The 18,630-nt window shown below is 37.9% G+C and overlaps 1 protein-coding gene across 2 annotated transcripts in view; it reads left to right on the forward strand.

Annotated features, from left to right (window-relative positions):
* Window positions 1-18,630, forward strand: part of SRGAP1 (SLIT-ROBO Rho GTPase activating protein 1) — a 129,895-nt gene that overhangs the window by 71,957 nt on the left and 39,308 nt on the right. For both annotated transcript variants that reach the window (XM_015855441.3, XM_015855445.3), the window contains exons 4-7: window positions 1,233-1,295; window positions 9,427-9,609; window positions 9,948-10,076; window positions 18,070-18,291. In XM_015855441.3, coding sequence (XP_015710927.2) covers window positions 1,233-1,295; window positions 9,427-9,609; window positions 9,948-10,076; window positions 18,070-18,291 — 597 coding nt within the window. The remainder of the gene's footprint in view (window positions 1-1,232; window positions 1,296-9,426; window positions 9,610-9,947; window positions 10,077-18,069; window positions 18,292-18,630) is intronic.

Here is an 18,630-nt window from a genome sequence, read left to right on the forward strand (position 1 = left end):
GGAATCATAGAATCATCAAGGTTGGAAAAGACCTCTAAGGTCATCTAGTCCAAGCGTAAACAGGAGCAAAATGTGCTAAGTTTTCTGTTCCAGCTACTGTATGTATGTGTTGGTTGTCCTTTCGGAAGACGTAGTGGATGGGATGTGTGCTGTGACTCCTTTTCATATGTGGGTGTCGCACTGGAAATTGTCATTTAGAAATGGTTCTTCCTGCAGGTGTTTTGGTGATGGCCAAGTATGTGTTAGCAGCTTTGGAGATTAGCTGCCCCAGAAGATTTTCCTTTGGCTTCTATCCAAATACAGAGTACTTCTCATAGCTAACGTTGTTATTTATTACACAGTTGGGAGTTTTTAGAAGTTGGGCTAATCATCAATATATTCACTGAGGAGAACAAAAAAAAAAAAGAGAGCATGTATGTTACAATTATACACTTTGCAGAACAAATGTAGCCGGGCTGTTTAACAAGTCCTGTAGTTCTGTTCTGTAGTTGTTTTCCAAAGGCTGTGGTACAAATGCCTTCAACTGTTGTAGCTGATTGAACTCTGTGGACAACTGACAAAGGAATATATTTGAATGAGACTCTAATTAAATGCTCTTATTTTGACATACTTGATTTTGTTAATAACTGCTGCCAAGCATTTCTTTTTTCTGGGTCAGAATGAAAGTAAAGGCAGAGTCCAGGAAAGCTAAACAAAGCTGTTTCAGCAGCCCACTCTGTGAAATATTATGCAGTTGAGTATCTGTTTCAGAGAGGAGCCACAATTATTTCTTGCATAAATATTTAGATAATTGCATGTGCTGAGAAACAAAGACTATTCTAGATCTAGAACTGGGAGGGATGTCCCACTGGAGTATCACATTCCATGTGGTTTAGTTTATGTATATAGCATAGCAATTTTAAAACAGTACACAGTCTGTTCCATTAAAAAGGCTTATAACATTAATCCCGACCTTTACCCTTTCTGTTGGCACCTAATCTCCTGATGCTTCATGAGAATATCTCTCTTAAATTGCTTCTGAGTTTCCCTCCAGGAGTTTTCTGTCCAGATGTTGTGTGTCTACCTCTGCTTCCCCGAATCTTTATTTATAGTACACTGTAATTCTGTCAGAATGGTGTCTATGTGAGTTCCATTACATTCACTAGCATGAACGATGAATACTAACAGTAAGAGAGAAGTTTATATTGCAGTTTTTGCATTCTTTTTTCTAATGATTTTCTTTTTAATTACAGAGCAAAGAGATTGCATTCCAGCTTCATGAAGACTTAATGAAAGTTCTTAATGAGCTTTACACGGTAAGTACAGTTTCTTACTTGCTTTATCTTATTCATATTCTGTATCGAACTTCTTCTGTAAGTGCTAAGTATCCTTTTATCTAGCAAGTTACCCCCAGTGGAGGCGCTTATTTTTGTCTTCTTACACAAGTCTAAATTATCTCTTGCAGAAAGACTACTCACTTGTTTAGAACACGTATGCTAAGGATTTCAGGATTAATTTTTATTTTCAGCCCCTTCTCCTCCTAGACTATGCTAAGCCAGTTTATTATAAGTTTCGTTGGTTATTAATGAGACATTTCTACCCAGAGCTTACCAGAGCAAAGCTTCTCCCTTTTCTACCTCTTGGCAAGCAGCTGCTAGTGGAAAATCTGAGGAAGGTTTCCTTTTTGAAACTCACCTACACAACTCATAACTACAGGATGAGGTCTTGTCTACCTGAAAACCATTTCCCAAAATACTTTTGGGGCAGGTACCAACAACGTTTTCTAAGAAAGAGCAAAGCAAGGATCTTTATTGTATTTATTTATTTTATTTTATTTTTAACATTGTTGTGCAGTGAAGAGGAAATGGTAATATCTACCTCTTACAAAAGTCTGTTGATTCCTGATTGTCAGGGAAATAGTATGTTTGAATTTTGTCTCCAGCCTGAAAGAGCTGAAGCTTCTATGCTCCTGTACCGTACATAACAGTCTCTGGATTGCTCCCATCCCTATCCATGATATTTGAGAGATCAGGAAGGCAAAAAGAAAAAACAAACCATCAAAGCAAAACCACAACAGCAAAAACATGTTATTTGTATTAAGAAACAATTTGGGATTTTAATGACACTTAGGAAAACGTCAGAGACCAGCCCTCCTGAGGCAGTGATTGGTGAAACATTATTTGAGTGCTTCTGATCTCCTTTTCTTTTGACCTAGGAAAAATTGTGCACTACTTGTAGATGGGCTGACAAGCATTTGAACAGCTTAGGTGGTTGCAAAAAAAAACCCAAATGAATGTGGACCTCTACCAGTGCCCTAGATTCTTTTGGACTGTGGTTCAGGATGCAAATTCCTGAAATATAGCTAAAACATCATTTCTTTAGAGGTCTTTTTTTAGGCGTTTTTGCTCTTAAAATAACCACTGATTTTGTAGGGTGTGATACCATAAAGCTGTGTTTCCTCAGGCCTTTCTGTATTCTTTTAAACATGCTAGAATCTGCTTCTGGAAAATAGTGGTAGCCTCGGACAATTCACACATCTCCAGGGAATCAGCAACTGTAGAAGCCACTGCACAAGCGGGACCTTGGCAGTGAATTAAGTCCTGAAGATACAGACTTGTTCCAATTAAACAGTTACATAACTCCAGTGCCTGGATTAGTGCATGTGCTCCCAGGACAGGGAAAACACTGATGCATGTTCTGAAATCCCTGGCTAAATTACCAGTGAAAATCTGCAGGACTGTGTTTTAGCAGTCTCACTCGTGTTCATGCTGCATCTTCCCACTGAGAGCTGCAAAAATTTATTCAGGTGCTGATTTCCATGTTATATCTTTCATATATTCTTTCTCAGACTTAAAGATTTTTCTTTACTAACTGGTTAGTTTTTTGAAGGTGATAAAGTACAGACTTTAAAGCATCATTTAAATTACTGATATACAATGAAATATTTTTTTTGTATCAAGTTAACCGCACCTAATTTTTACACAACTGCAGCGTAGATGCAAATCTTAGCTTGCCATCTGTATTCCAGTTATAGTCAGTAAAATGTAATATGTGGAGATCAGAACCCTTCATCTAATGAGGTGTAAGTGTGTGCTTCTGATGAAATTTACTACACTATTAGTTCTGTTGTTGTCCAGCTTTTTGCTGATTGCAGAGGACTTGATCAGCTGTAGGTGCCTATATTTAGCCGGATATAAGCCTTGCATAGAAAAGTGGCGAGATGGTGCTGAGTAGCATCTGTTCCACTATTTGCAGCATTAGGATGATCATCAGTTTATGTGCGATACATTTTTGTGTACGTAAAGTTAGAAGGATACTTAGACAGATGGAAGCTCCATACATAGGATTTTTATTCTGTGTAAGGTTTACTGTTTAGAGAATAAGGTGATAGTGGCCTTACATAAACAAATGTCAACAGTTTTAAACTCTGGGAAGTAAATTTCTCAGTCATTTACAAAGGGAGAAGTCATTTTTTTTGCTTTTCTTCTGACTTACGAAAAGAAGTAAAATCAATCTTACTGTTGTGACATAAATCTTTCTGTCCAAAAGAAATCCAAAGAATTTCAGGTTATTCAAATGTACGATAATATTGAAGTCTATGTATATTAATATGTTTTGGGGTGTTGTGGTTTTTTTTTTGTTCTTTTTTTAAGGAATGGTGCTTTCATGAAGCGTAACTGTTAAAATGTAAAACCTTACTGAAGTTTAAATTCCTCCAAAGCACAACCCACTGATTATCAGTATAATCAACTTTGGATCAACTATGATAGTCACCTGTATCATCGAAGATGCCAGACATAAAAGATGATTTCGTGACCCTTCTCTGAAATTATAGTCTACACTTGCACCTCCCAATAATTATTAACATCTTCATGGTTCATATATGAATATTGCAATAGTTAAGGAGTTCTGCCCGTCAGCATCAATGTTTTTTAGATCAAATTCATAGAATCATAGAATTACCCAGGTTGGAAAAGACCTCAAAGATCATCAAGGCCAACTACCATTCTTCTAGTCAGTAAGTCCTGCTATAGATTTTGCAAAGAAATTGTTCTAAGAGAATTAAAAAATAAAGCACTGAGAAGTACTTACCACCTTCCACTGAGAATGCACAGCGATTTCCAATTAAAAAAAAAACAAAGCTTCCTTCTGTTCAAAGATCAGTGAAAATTTGAATGTCTGCCTTTCAAGAAGCTACAGAGTGATTTGGCTTCTTACTGAGTGTGGAAAGCCCAGAACTGCAGTCAGATGTCCAAAACAAAACAGACCTCTGGGTCAAAAACCCAGATATTTTAGAACATTAAGTAGCTGTTCTTTAGAAGTGAACTCCATTAGGAGATCTTTCTTCTTGTGTACATTTTAATAATTCCTCTTTTCCCATTTGCATCACTACGAATTATCTTGAAAGTAGGAGATATCTGTGATACGTCTTGTATTTGTTCCCTGGGAGTATTCAGTGTGTCTTGTGCCATCCTAATTAAAATTATGCATCACGTACAGGATTGATGAAAAAATATAAACAGAAGAAGATGAAGCAGGGCTCCAGAGTGTGTACTGAGAACCTGTGAGTGAAGTAGGTTTACTTTATTGGAGTAATCAGAATTTTATAAGGCAAACTTTCCTTTCTAATTTCCATCTCTCTTCCATAGAGAAGGTTTACTTGTGTGCTACGTTAAATATTTGTATGTTTTCTTCGTTACTCACGTTATTAGTGAGAATACGTTTTAAAATTCTTTCATTTTTAGTTCTCAGTATTTCATGCTCTGGTTCTAATGTTATTACTCAAAACGCTGTGCTAAAAATAATTGAATAGCTAAGCTTCAGTCTGTATCTTTGCAAGCTCAGTAAATTATAAGTGGCAAGTACTTTTAATTATGCATGGCTTTACTGTGGCTTTGCCAGACAATCGGTATTTTCAGGTCTGCAACATCCTAGCAACTGCATTTATCTCTCTCTATTACTCTTTCAGCCAATGTTATTAGTCCTATATTTTACATAAGGAGTAAGCCAGTCCTTTGAGCAAGTGGGAATGAGAAAACAGGAGCCCAGTTAGTTCTGGGTAGTGAAAGAATGAATTTTTTTTCCTAGCAATTCCAGAACAAAAAGTGCAAGTCAAACAGAAGAGTGTAAGGGTTTAGGCTGGTGTTTTTCACGAACTGAGAGATTTAGAAATCTTGTTACATGTTGAATGGAAGAGGAAATAAATCGTTCATTTTACATCTTTGCTGCAGAGAAAGCTTCCCAAACTCTTCTTCCATTTCTCTTGGAAGCTACAATATCTTGTAATATCTTCATGCCTCCTACTTGGTTTTCCAGTTACACCTCCCAGCATTGCGCTTTTTGCAAGCAGTACAAATGTAGGGTTTGCAGAGGAATGAAAGTGTCCAAAGGACAATCCAAAAGAAACAATATTAAATAAGACCAGGGCAGCGGTGCCACTTGCATTTCCCATTGTTTTATCTCACTCATTAAAATTTTGGCTGTTTTGTTTCTGAGAGTCCTTGATGCCAGATTTTCTTTTTTTCTTTACTCATTAACACAGAATCTGGATTCTTTGTAGAAGAGTTGTGTTCAATTTATTGTAGTACATCAGGCATCTGAGATCTGGCGAAATCAGTAATTCTGCATTGAGTCAGCGGTTGTTCATGCAGCCACATCAGAGACTGTCTTGGAAGTTATAAGAATGCTGAAAACATTTAAATATCAAGCCTGCTCAACTGCTAGAGGCCAATGATATAGTGGAATTGGCGTAAGATTTTACTTGCTTCCTGGGGAAAGCACTAGCTTTAACCCAATGTAATGAATTCCTTGCAGCTCCTCTTTCTAATAGAATTCACTGCTTACCAGAGTTGATTCTGAAACTATTCAGACTCAGTAATTCCAACAGAGATGAACTTCTGCTCTATTAAATGCTTATTTCCTGAGAAATGCTATGAAAAAGCTATTAATTAGGCAATTTTATTACACAAATAAAGCATGTTACTTTGACAACTCAAGATAAATACGATGTGTTTTGACTTGGAAACATTCAGTCAGTAGTCTAGGTTAAGAAATTTTCTAGAAAAGAAGCTTGCATGTAAAAAATGAAGGCCACGGCCTTGCTACAGGAATATTCCACTGGTAGCCCATGAAAGTAAGGCACTAATTGCTGTCCTGTTGCTTCACATGTCCCAGTAATTATTGTGGGCTTAAATTAAATAATTTTCTAAGTGCTGACTCTAATGTACCTTTCCCTGTACTAAGTGCTATGTGCTGCCCTTTCTGAATTCTTAGAAATGATGAAAGTTTATATCACTGAGTGTACAGTGCGTCACCTACAAGTAGGAGGGTACATAGTTTGTGTAGCATCATCTTTTTTATTTACTTGCAGTCTGACTTAGTTATCTATCAGAAAGCTATATTTTACATTTTCCATCTGCAGTAGTAGACTTCCTAAACTAGTCAGAGATGAACTCACCATTTGATTTGAGAAAGGGACTAGCATACGTTTAACAATGCTTGCTGAGTACAGCAGAAAGCACAATCTGTCTGTCTTGATGGCAATGCAGCATCTGCAAAATTACAACCTTGTTCTCTTTTCAGTGCGTACCTGGTAGCTGATCAATAAGCACTTTGGAGACTAATGGAAGTCAGTTCAGTGATGGATACTCCCACATGATAGTCTATCAGTTCAACAGTTTGTTGAGCATTTGTGAAGCTATATCACTTATTTCATTACTTAATTTGTCATTTGAATAACAGATCTATGGATCTGTTACATATTTACAGCTCTGGGATCTGTGGATCTCAGAATTCTTCTTACAGTAAGTCTATTTTAAATAATTAGACAAGCATATTAGTGTCTTTTACAGAATTTAACACTTCTAAATACTTCTGAGAGAAAAGACGGTGTGATGTTAAGGGAAAGATTAATATATATGTTACTTAGCGTGCAAATTCTAAACTAATGATGGTGATAGGTTGATGGTTGGACTAAATGATCTTAGTGGTCTTTTCCAGCCTTAATGATTCTACGATTCTCACACAGAACTTGGCTATCAGTCAGGGTGTATGGGTATATTGGGTTTAGCGGCCTGTGCTATAAGCGAGCAGTGAGTGGAAGAAGTGATCTTCAGTGATGCATGGTTGGTGGAGTCAGCGCAGGCTTCTGAAACTTCTTGGTGAGATGTCATGATGTATTTATGCTCCTTCTCTCAACAGTAAGGCAGGCTGAAATGTCATGGCCACTGCAGAAAGTCACTTATGCCTAGTGTGCTGAGCTGTGCAGCACTCAGAAAAAACACTTCAGAAGCTTCAGCATTCACTGCTGCCTTTATCAAGGAGTGACAGTGCAAGGATTTGTTCTAAGGTCAAGTGCTTTGAGATGTGCTGTTAGGAAACTCAGAGATATTATTGTTTTGTCTTTGCTGGCAAACACACAAACAAACAAAACACAAGGATTATAAAATAAAGTAACTTCTCTAGATGGTAAGACAAATAAAGTAGCTTTGTCTCCACCAACTGAAAACTTCCCGGACATGACACTGAACAAAAAGTCGAAACTAAAAAGAAACACCTGTAGAATTCTGTAAATAAGCACTTAATTTGAATACAAATGCCAAAAGACAAAGGTGCAATCATTGTACTCGATTGCCTTTTCCTATTGTTTTTAATAGGGCCATATCACTTTTTGTGCCTTTTATTATTTATTTCATGCATAATTTCTTTAAGAAGTGCATTCCTTTTCAGTAATTATTTCCTTATGCCTATATGAATTAAGTTCCCTTAGAAAGGATTATCAGCACCATTAAAAATGCCAATGAAAACAGCAGATATAGGAAGCCAAGCATGGTATGTAGTTAACTGGAAAACAGGGCAAATCTCAGCTTTGTAGGCTTGCATCCTTTACCCAGCCCAGCTTGTTTAGTCTTCATGGTTGTGCCCCATCCATTTAGACTATGGTCACCAGCTTTTCACTTTGTGTGCCCTTTTGGCAGAGAAGTGTGAATATGGATAGAAGTCCTGTTGCATAGGACTTCAATTATGCATCTCCTCGCCACTCACCTGATGTGGAGTTCAACTGGTTTGTGCTGATCCATGCTAAGCTACATGCAGGATAGCTTAAAGGCTGACAAAGGCCAATTTACACCCTCTAGCTTTAGTGTTGCCAGTCTCTGGGTTCTCCAGAGGCTGCCCTAACTTCTCAGTTAGAAAAGTTACTTGTCTCATTTTCAAGGCAGTTCCCCAGACTGGTCTGTCTCTTCAGCAGACATGCAAAACCCTGTTGAAGGAGAAACAGCCCCTTTGATTTCTCCAGACTGCATCCTTTGCAGGAGAGGTGACTGTTTGCATGGCCTGAGCCTGAAAGTGACATCTGCTGGAGAGAGATCTCCAGCATGCTGTGAAGAAGAGAGGAAACCATTGTCCTCCTGGGAATGCCTTCCCACCTTGTTCCTAGCTTATAGCTTGTGTGTATTTGAAGTCTGGCAGCCCAGACTTCCTTTCTTTTCTTTCTGCAGATCAAGTGTGTGTGTGGGAAGGATGCTGCTATTAACTGGGGTCTATAGTGCGAGTATCTTCAAGGCTTATCTATCAAACTGCTCTTTCTCCAGATCATGTCTGGAGAGCTGGCCAGTTCTACATCATGGCTAATCTGCTGGCTGCATGGTTGAACACAGCTTATTTCCAGGCCTTCAATAGCTATTCATCTGATTAGGGATATATCGCCAAGCTGAAGCTTCTGATTGTTTTTGATTCCTTGCCTTGTCCTCAGAGCTAAATGGATCCTCCCATTCTCAAACATTTGATGTCCCCAGCTGGGCCATCGTTAACTAAATACTGAGGAGGTGAGATAGATTTGGCTCTGATATTCTGTTTTGTTGCTCATCATTTCTCATTTTTTACAAAGATAAAAGTCCTGAAGTATAATAACAAGGATTTGGTTCTTTCCTGACAGAGAAATGAGAGAAAAAAATCCTATAAAATATTTTTTACACAACTACTGACTGAAATATTTGATAGCTTTCTGCTCAGTCACCTACCAAAAAAATCCTAAGATACAGCACCTTTCTCAGCAAAAGTGAGATAGAACACAAGACAGTCTCATACGCTTATCATGATGACTAGTTCTCCATCATCTTCCTCTTTATTCACTGTGCCTATTAAAGCACTCTGAACATTTAGAATGTTATATTTATAAGTACCTATTAATTTAAAGTGCAGAGTGGCAGTTCTGGCATCATCTGAAGACATGACTGGTAGACGAAGGCCTATAGGTTCTTAGTATCCCTACTGGTTTACTATTGAATAAGTTGGTGAATATGAATACAACTGGAAACCCTCAGTCTTTGTTGATGAAGAAAATTACTCAGGCTCCATCTTTGTAAAGGAACATTTTACTTAATGACCCCATAATTTTTCTATATGTACATCTTTCTCCTAACTTCCTTTTCATTCTGTCTTTTGCAGGTCATGAAAACATACCACATGTATCATGCAGAGAGTATCAGTGCAGAAAGCAAACTGAAGGAAGCAGAGAAGCAAGAAGAGAAACAGATTGGGAGGTCAGGAGACCCTGTTTTTCATATACGACTAGAAGACAGGCACCAAAGACGGAGCTCTGTGAAAAAGATTGAAAAAATGAAGGAAAAAGTAAATAGTCCTTTTATTTTGCTACATTTGAAATAAATTCAATGCATTTCTGACATTCTTTAGCATGATGTTAGAAAAATCCATATGGGAAATAAAATTAAAGAAGGTACACAAAATAAACTAGAAGTGGGTTATAGACAATTTAATTGAGGTTCAGAGTGGGGAATACTTTATTCCCAGTACAATTCTTACTATATATTACATTCTTTATATGTATAATAGTCTGACTGTTAAGGTTCATTCTTGTTAATAGGAATGTGTGTTTGAACCATTTCTACTTTTGCTAGATGTCAGCAATTAAGTCATTCAAAGACATTAATATACAATCTCTTTCCTAGCGTCAAGCAAAATATTCTGAAAACAAGCTGAAATCTATTAAGGCCCGTAATGAATACCTGCTCACCCTCGAAGCAACCAATGCTTCTGTTTTCAAGTATTATATTCATGACCTTTCAGATTTAATCGATGTAAGTATTTGCACATTTGTTTTAAATATCTTTTTTTTTTTTTTCATTTTCAAAGGAGATATATTAGTCATATGAATCATCATTTATAATGTCGTATGGCATAATTTGCAGATTTTTCTGTTAGCTTTATATTTCACAAAATAAAGAACCAATAAGATGCTGAACCTTCCTTTAAAGTTAGAACATTATGTTTCTTCCCCATGTGGCAAGAACAAATATGTCAGGAATAACACACAAAAAAAGCTGGTTATTCCACTTTGTGCTTCAGAGGTATTTCTGGAGTATAAATATTTCTTAAGAGAGAAACTTCTAAAGTGGGCGTGTAATAACAGTATTCAACTCAGTAAGAAGTAATTTCTTTTGTATCTTCAAAATCATTTAGATTCATTCACTTAGTCATTGAATTGAATACACACTAGGTTTTTTTCATACATTTTGCAGAACACGCAGAATCAACTCTCTGTTTTAACAGAACTAGTTACTGATTTTCAGTAGGCCATGAGAACATCTAGGAGTATGAGGTGGAACAATGATGCTGACCTATGCCAGCATTTTGTCTGCAGAACCTGTATTAGGGACATTTCAGGTGATACAGAGGGCAGAACCCGCGCTCTGTCATGTCTCACCTTCTTTGCAAACTAATCATATATTTTTAAAGAAAATGTGGCTACAGCACATACAAGCTCAGGAAGCAACAACATGTTAAACGAGTCAGTGGCTTTACTACTGATACTTGAATGTGCTTTCTCCTGTAGCAGTGACATTGGTTACTTGTAATAGTAAACAGTCCCACTGTCATTTCTGGTGGGGGGTTCAGTGCAATGATAAGCCATCTGGGTTCTGGTTTGTCATACAGTATAAATTAATTTAGCATTTGACAAGATTTTTTTAATTTCTACTGTCTGGAGTAGCAAAGCTTTATAAAGGGAAAGATGCCTTATTGAGATGAATGGGCTAAAATAGTGGCATGCATTTTATTATGATAATGAGGGGACTGGAGCTCTTTGTTATTTGCTTTCTTCAGTAACGTGAGGGCTGCTCCAAAAGTGGTGCCTGATATTTTAATATGTTGCCCACAATGTCAGATGCAGATGTGGGTGATATGGCAGTAGAAAGCTGAACCTTCCTGCTCGTATTCCATAATAATAAAAAAAATTCTCTCAGAGAGTGGTCAGGCACTGGAATGGCTGTCCAGGGTACTGGTGGAGTCGCTATCCCTGGCAGTGTTCAAGAGACATCTGGATGAGGAGCTACAAGAGATGGTTTAGTGGCTTCTAGTAGCAATGGTAATGGGAGGATGGTCAGACTAGATGATCTTGTAGATCCCTTCCAACCTTGTGATCCTATGATTCTATGAATATTTTGTTGCCATTTGACAAATGGCAGCAGAGGGGCAGTCTGACAAAATGACATCTGACATGGAAGTATTTATGAAACAGAGGTGTGTCATTGAATTCCTCCACTTGGAAAAAATGGCACCCATTGACATTCATCAATGCTTGTTGTACGTTTTTGGAGACCGAACAATGGATATGAGCACAGTGAGGTGGTAGGTAGTGTGTTTTAGAAGTGGCAACAGTCATGTGAAAGACTAACCACATTCCAGATGGCCACACACAGCTGCCACATCATTAAATGAAGAGCGTTTCAATCAATTCATCCACAGGAATCAGAGGGTAAAGTGGTATGCACTGTCTTTTGGGATAGGAAAGGTACAATCCATCCGGATTTCCTGAAATGGGGACAAACCATCAACTCTGCTGCATTGTGACAATGGCTCTAAATTCCAGAGTCAGGACAGAGAGTTAGACAACCTTTGTCTTGCAAAACAATAAGGCTCCATGCCAGTTTAAAGACTGTAGAGCACATGGCCAGCCTTAGCATGACTGTCCTACTGTGCTCACCGTACAGTCTGGATTTGATGCCTTCTGACTGTGTGGGTAATGTTTTCCTAGTAACGGCACCATCATAGCAGCTGTGAAACCGTGGGTCACCTCCACTGGTGCAGATTTTTACAAGCACAGCATACAGGCTCTAGCATGGCAAAAATGCATAGCTAATGGTGCTGGCTATGTTGAAAATACTGTTTGCAGTTGAGAATTTGCTCTGTCAAATAGCGTTATTGTGCTCTTTGTATCTGTTTCAGTTTTCGTGGAAAAAAATAGGAGGCATTACTTTTGGAATGACTTACATGTATTGAAAACTTGTCCAATTTTGTTGTAAATATATCCTTTTCCCTTTCAACTTTCTTCCCTCCCAGTTATTTTATTGCTGTTTCCTGGTTGCTGGAAGGAAGGGAATCATAAAATGGTCTGGATTGTAAAATACCTTTAAAGGTCATCTTGTTCAATCCCCTACTGTGGTTAGAGACATCTTTCAGTAGATCAGGGTGCTCAAAGCCCTGTCCAAGCTGGCCTTCAACACTTCCAGTGATGAGGCATCCACAACATCTCTTGGCAGCCGGTTCCAGTGTTTCACTACCCTCCTAGTGAAGAATTTCTTTCTTACATCTAATCTGAATCTACCATCTTTCTATTTAAAGCCACTACGCCTTGTCCTGTCACTACATACACAAGTAAATTTTTTCCTCATCTTTCTTCTAGACCTCTTTAAGTACTGAAAAGATGTAATAAGGTCTCTATGGAGTCTTCTCTTGTTTAGCCTCTCAGCTTTTCTTTGTAGGAGAAATAGGAGAAGTACTCCAATGCTCTGGGCATTTATGTGGCCTTCTTCTGGACGTGCTCTAACGGCTCCATGTCTCTCTTGTGCTGAAGGCCCTAAAGCTGCACACAGTACTCCAGATGGGTTCTTACAAAAGCAGAGTAGAGGAGGACAGTCAGTTCCCTTGACCTACTGGTCACGGTGCTTTTTGCAGCCCAGGATACAGTTGGCTTTCTGGGCTGTAAGCCCACACTGCCCTTTTCATTACTGTTTTGTAAGACTTGGCTAATAAACGCGTAACTAGAATTTCATTCTGAGCCAACTTAATCTGATTGTGATCTTGTTTAAATGAAGTGTCTTGCAGGCATTTGTATTTCATCAGAATATTCTGTGTAAGCACTGGTATCTAGACAGAATGTTTACTACTTCACAAAGGAAACACTTTCTGTAAATGAAAGAGTCTTGGCAAGATTTTTGTGTTATATCATTGGAATGTGAGACATGCTTCCCACTCACCATATGTTGCAACAGTCCAGACGATCTCATTCTGTAAATCTATTAGTGTAATTGAACAATTCTGAGTTTTCAGAGCAGTGGTGATTTTACCTTTTCTTCTTTGTCTATCTGCCTTTCTTCTTTTCTGTGCTTCCATGAACTTTGTCTGTGTAGAAGGGGATTATTTACCCTCTATGTCTGAGTTCCAGCTAAGGTGGAAAAGATACAAATCTCTCTGAGCTGTTGGCATTGCCCATAAATGTTATTGAATGCTTTCCAACTTTACTGATAAATATATCTGATAAAATTAGATAAAAATATGGAGAACTTCAGTGAAGTATTCAGTATACTGTTTGCAACAAGACTGGGGAGGATTCTGAAATTTTCTTTTTTAATTTTTCTTTTAGTTTTTTTTCTTTTTTCATTGGGGTTTTTCTGTAGCTTGATTTGTGAGGCTCATGTGGAAAATCCTAAGTTGCAGCTCATCGACTGAGCTCGATTTGAACTGTTCAACTCATTCATTTCAATATGAAACACGGGGCTTCTGATTTAAAATGATGTGTTCATCTTAAGCTCTTGTGATAAAAGCAAGATAAAAATATTGCTGGAGTCTTAGCTGGATGTTTTAATGCAGTTAGTAAGCTGAGGGTTGTGACCATCATTTGCAAAGAAGTGGGGGGATGAGAAGGATTTGATATATACAGTACATTTCTGTCCTGTCCATATTGTTCTAGGGGAATATGTATTTTCTCTTGAATATTTCTTTTCTGTTTGATATGTAGTAGGTTCTAGTTCAAGTGAGGAATAGGATTAGTTTTACTCTCTATGTGAATCATGCAGAAAATAGCAGAGTGTTTTTTAGCTCAAATAAGCTTTATCTAAGATATAGAATTTTAAAGTCTGCATTTTGATGAGCAGTATTGTACACACCACTGCCAACATGACTGTTGGTGCCAACATATGTCCATATGTCAGAAATTATTATTCATTTATTTAAAGATGTTCATGTAATTGCATTCATTAGACTTATCTGTGTGTAAGAGGAAGGTAGGGACCTTTTTTCAGGCTAGCCGTGCACTTGTGTGGTCTGAAGGTGAGTGCAAGGAAACAGTGGTCAAAACTAATCTGTCTGTAGCTCTGCTTCTAGAATAAATACGGTGTTTTTGTTTTGATCTTCTTTAGAGTTAGAATTTCCAAATCTCTAATTGCATCCTGCATGCTTTGGATGGTTAGGAAGTTAGAGAATATTTCGCTGTCACAAACTTTATTGGGTAAAGATTCTTTGTTAATCATCGATAGAAGCAATTTTAAAACTAGGCTAGAGTTTGTGTAGCTCAGTCTGGATTGAAAGTTCTCATAAATATGACATGTGCAGTCAGATCTCTTTGATTTGAGTGTTGATGTCTATGTAAGATGAATGATTAGAATGTGACTTACTCAGAGGTTAAGACATTTTTATGAATTTCTCTACCCATGGCATTAAGTATTTTATTACGGTTACTGAAATGAAATGAAGATCATCTTGGATATTTGGTTGCAGCTCAGTGCTAAGCACTGCAGTCTGCTTTGTTCAAGCCTAAATATACTCTGGGGTGCAATAAAGACAGTAAATGCTCTTGAGACTGCTTCAGATTTAATTCCAAATAAGTATAAAATGCAAATTACAAAATTAATTTTTCACACATATCCTAAATGCATCACTCATCTCTCCCAACTTTGCCTCACCAAAAGTCTTTATGAATCCTGAAATGCAATAAAATTCATAGTCTGTGACTTCATTCTCTCATTTCTCATCTTCATTTCTTACTGCACCAACAGACTCCTAATCTCTCTCTTGGCTGTAGATTGATATCAGGTCTTACTAGCCATCCAGGCTGTCAGCTTGCTATGTTGATATTGTGATGAACAGTGTGGTTGCTTCTTTGATCTTTAAAAGTCTTTTGGATCTATTTTTTTCCTGAAAATTATGTATTCATGCATGAATGTGTGTATATGTGCATACATACCCGCTCATGCATGCATGCATTTATACATTTTTGCAACACCTGAAGGATTAGGTTTTTGTTATTGGTTTGGCTTTTTTTTTCCCAGAGCTGTGGGGATAGTGGTTTAGTAGCAGTACCTTACATCATTAGTCTTAATAATGAGCATATGTATCAAGCTCTTTCTCCATTGTAGCCATCTCTATTTCTAAAAAATCACTAGTAAAAAGAGTGCTCGCCGAATAGCTGTGAGTTGATACTGTTACAGAGCCGTTCCCAGGTTAAGGGTATCTTTGTCTCCATAATTTAGAGAAAATGAACTACCTTCTGGAAGAAGTAAGACTTGTGGTGTATCATGAGTGTTCATTTTGCTTCTAAAAATATAATATTAATCAGACAAATACAGCTTTCACTTAATTTTTTGAAGTCAAAATCCAAATCCAGGCATTTTCAGTTTGACTCAAGGAGCCATTGGTGATAAGGCATTAGTTCAGCTTCTAGATTTTGTGACTGTTTGCTCCACTGGCATTAGTTCTGCAAGAAAATGCCTTAGTCTGCAAGATAGTTCAGCTTCACTTGAAGAATCCATGTTCTTGGCTGAGAAGCCATATTTGTTATCCTGTACAGCTGTCTTTGCCTTCAAAAATAACTGTGGCTTTCGTTCATGAGCAGGTGATAGTCACAGAGTAGATTAAGGGTTAAAGGGAGAAGGTTTTGCATAAAGCTGCAAGGCTGCAACCTTATATTCCAACTTGTAAAACAGCTGCATCAGAAACCCACACATCTATAATTGTAAATCAATGAGCTTTCTGTTAATCCTCCAAAATTCAGGCTCGAGATGCCTGTAGTTTTGTAACACATGGGTACTTGGCCATGCTAAATCTAGCATTGCCCTTATTTTCTCTCAGTTAAATCTTCCACGAGGTCTCTCTGAAACTAATGCACATGAAATAAAACAGCTGGCCTGATCCACTTTCTTATCATCACTTTTAGTCTGTCTTTTTCATCCAAGGTAGTGAATTAAATATGAGATCCGAGTTGACACAGAACAAGAGAAAAACACCATGAGATTTTTTTCCTTTTAGAAACGGTATTATATAGAATGGATGTCTTTGAAATATAGATGGACTTTAGTATAAAAGCTGAGTGGCTCTTTTAGTAAATGTAATACACTTCTGTTGTATAAGTGCAAAAGAAAGAGGATAAGCTGTGTGCCTTTGATTGAACATGACATCTTTTTCTTTCCTGTTTTCTGTAAATAGCTCAAGAGCTAGTTTTTGGGTAGGCACTGTCCCCTTGGCAGTAACTACCCAGAATACTTGCTAAGCCCAAAAGTTTGTCTGGAAGTTTTGGCATCCATATTGAGCACAACAGCCTTCAGAGCAGTTTAATCACTCATGATGACTGTACGTAAGGGAAGGTGTGAGTGGTTTGTTTCTCTTGTACACATAGGTTTAGGTGTGGTAAATAGCTTGAAAACTTTCCTGCTCTTGTATGTGTGCATGTGTCTGTTTTCTGTCTTTCTTTTAATAAGAAAGAGGAAAGGAAAATGAAAAGGATTCAGTGAATCCTAAGGGTTTGTAACAGCTGGGAGGGAAGGCTGCATGTAAAGAGTGGACTGAATTCAAATTGCTTCTTTACCCAGATGCATCCTGCATGGGAGAATGATTTTAAGCTTTGGGGGATCACCTGGGAAAGAAGGAGGGTTCAGAGACAGTGTCTGACTGCCCCAGGGAGGAGGCATTGTCCTCTGACTGGGACAGATCTCTCCTAAAACTGTAGTGATTTCCTACATGTGCTCTATGAGATGGGAAATGCTGGATATTTTTGTCTGCTGCTGACTGTGTACCAGCAGATGTTTGGTCAGTTTCACTCAGGACTGAGCCAAGCCTAAAGACACATTTCTGGTTAACATTGCTTTGTATGCAACTGTTAGCGTATTGATCGAGTACAGGGGTGACATGGAGCTTTGCATTACTTCTGCCATCACCTGGAAGCTCACTAAGTAAAAGCAAGATACTGTTTACTGTGAAATTTGCGAGGAGGTTAAGAAAACAGCTACTTGATAACACTCCTGCTGTGACGTTTTAAAAATATATTAAGCTGTTCCTCTAAAATATTAACTAATCATGAATAATGCAAACCGGGGATACTTAACATTCTGGAACAAACAGAACTTTACATTTTACCAATTAGATTGCAATTATGTTCCAGTGTTATTCTCACCCCTAGAAAAAAAAGACATAAATTATAACTTTCTGTATTTAGTAATGATGTGCATTGCTGCTTCTGTCTAAGCATGGGGAAAAAAAGGTAAATATGCCTGTACTGCTGGGGGAAAGGATGTTAAATCATTGTCACTGCATCAAAAAGCATCTTAAATGGGTCACTAATGTGGGAGGCAGATATGGGGCTTTTTGGTTGGGCACAACCATTATTAGCAGGAAATGGTTTATGTGCAATTAGGTGGCTAGCGTTCTCTTAGATGGCAGAGAACATTCAAATGCGTTTGAATAGATGACCTGACAGGTATACTGAGAAGACCACTTCTTTGTGGAGTCCCAAACATTTTCTGTATAATGTGATCATAGCACATCTAAATCCAGAAGACAAACTGCCATACTTGTACACTTGATCTCTTTGCTAAAACGGTCCTTTAGTCTTTGCAGTAGGATGAGAATACAGAATACTTCCTCTCTTAACCCTAATACTAGAATTGCAAGGTATTTTGTAAAGTATTTTGAAGACAGAAAAGTTCCTGGATGTAATATTTTAGTGATAATTCGTGATCTGGGATATTGGAATGGTGTTACTGCTTTTTAATTTGTTTTCTTCTCCCTTTATTATGTTATTAGTGTTGTGATCTCGGATACCACGCAAGTCTGAACAGAGCCCTAAGAACGTATCTTTCTGCAGAGTATAACCTTGAAACTTCCAGGCATGAGGGCCTTGACATCATAGAAAATGCAGTTGACAGCTTGGAGCCACGAAGTGACAAGCAGAGATTCATGGAAATGTTCCCCACTGCTTTTTGTCCACCAATGAAATTTGAGTTCCAATCTCATATGGGTGACGAGGTCTGTATAGTGACAAGTATCCCCCCAGAGATTATTTCTGTTCCTGTAGAAAAGGAGATTTTATCACCTTTTACAAAGTCACAGCTTGGTAACAGCTGCTGTTGCTGTCCTGAAGCAAATGGTCAGCAGTAAGCACTTGCAAAAGTTGCAGCACTGTTCTTGAGTTCTAAAGTAAACACTGTTGTGTGTTATAATGTTCAGTACTACCTGCTATGACATACCAGAAGATTTTCTGGCCATGCTGTGCTCAGCCCAGTGCTGATGTACATAGTGACTTTGTCTTTAGTACCTGCCTTTCCTATAATGGCGCTTGTGATCGCTGTTTGAAGGAAACTGCAG

Source organism: Coturnix japonica, chromosome 1 (genome assembly GCF_054131305.1).
Source record: "Coturnix japonica strain WE chromosome 1, WE-NBRP24, whole genome shotgun sequence".
NCBI classification, from domain to species: domain Eukaryota; kingdom Metazoa; phylum Chordata; class Aves; order Galliformes; family Phasianidae; genus Coturnix; species Coturnix japonica.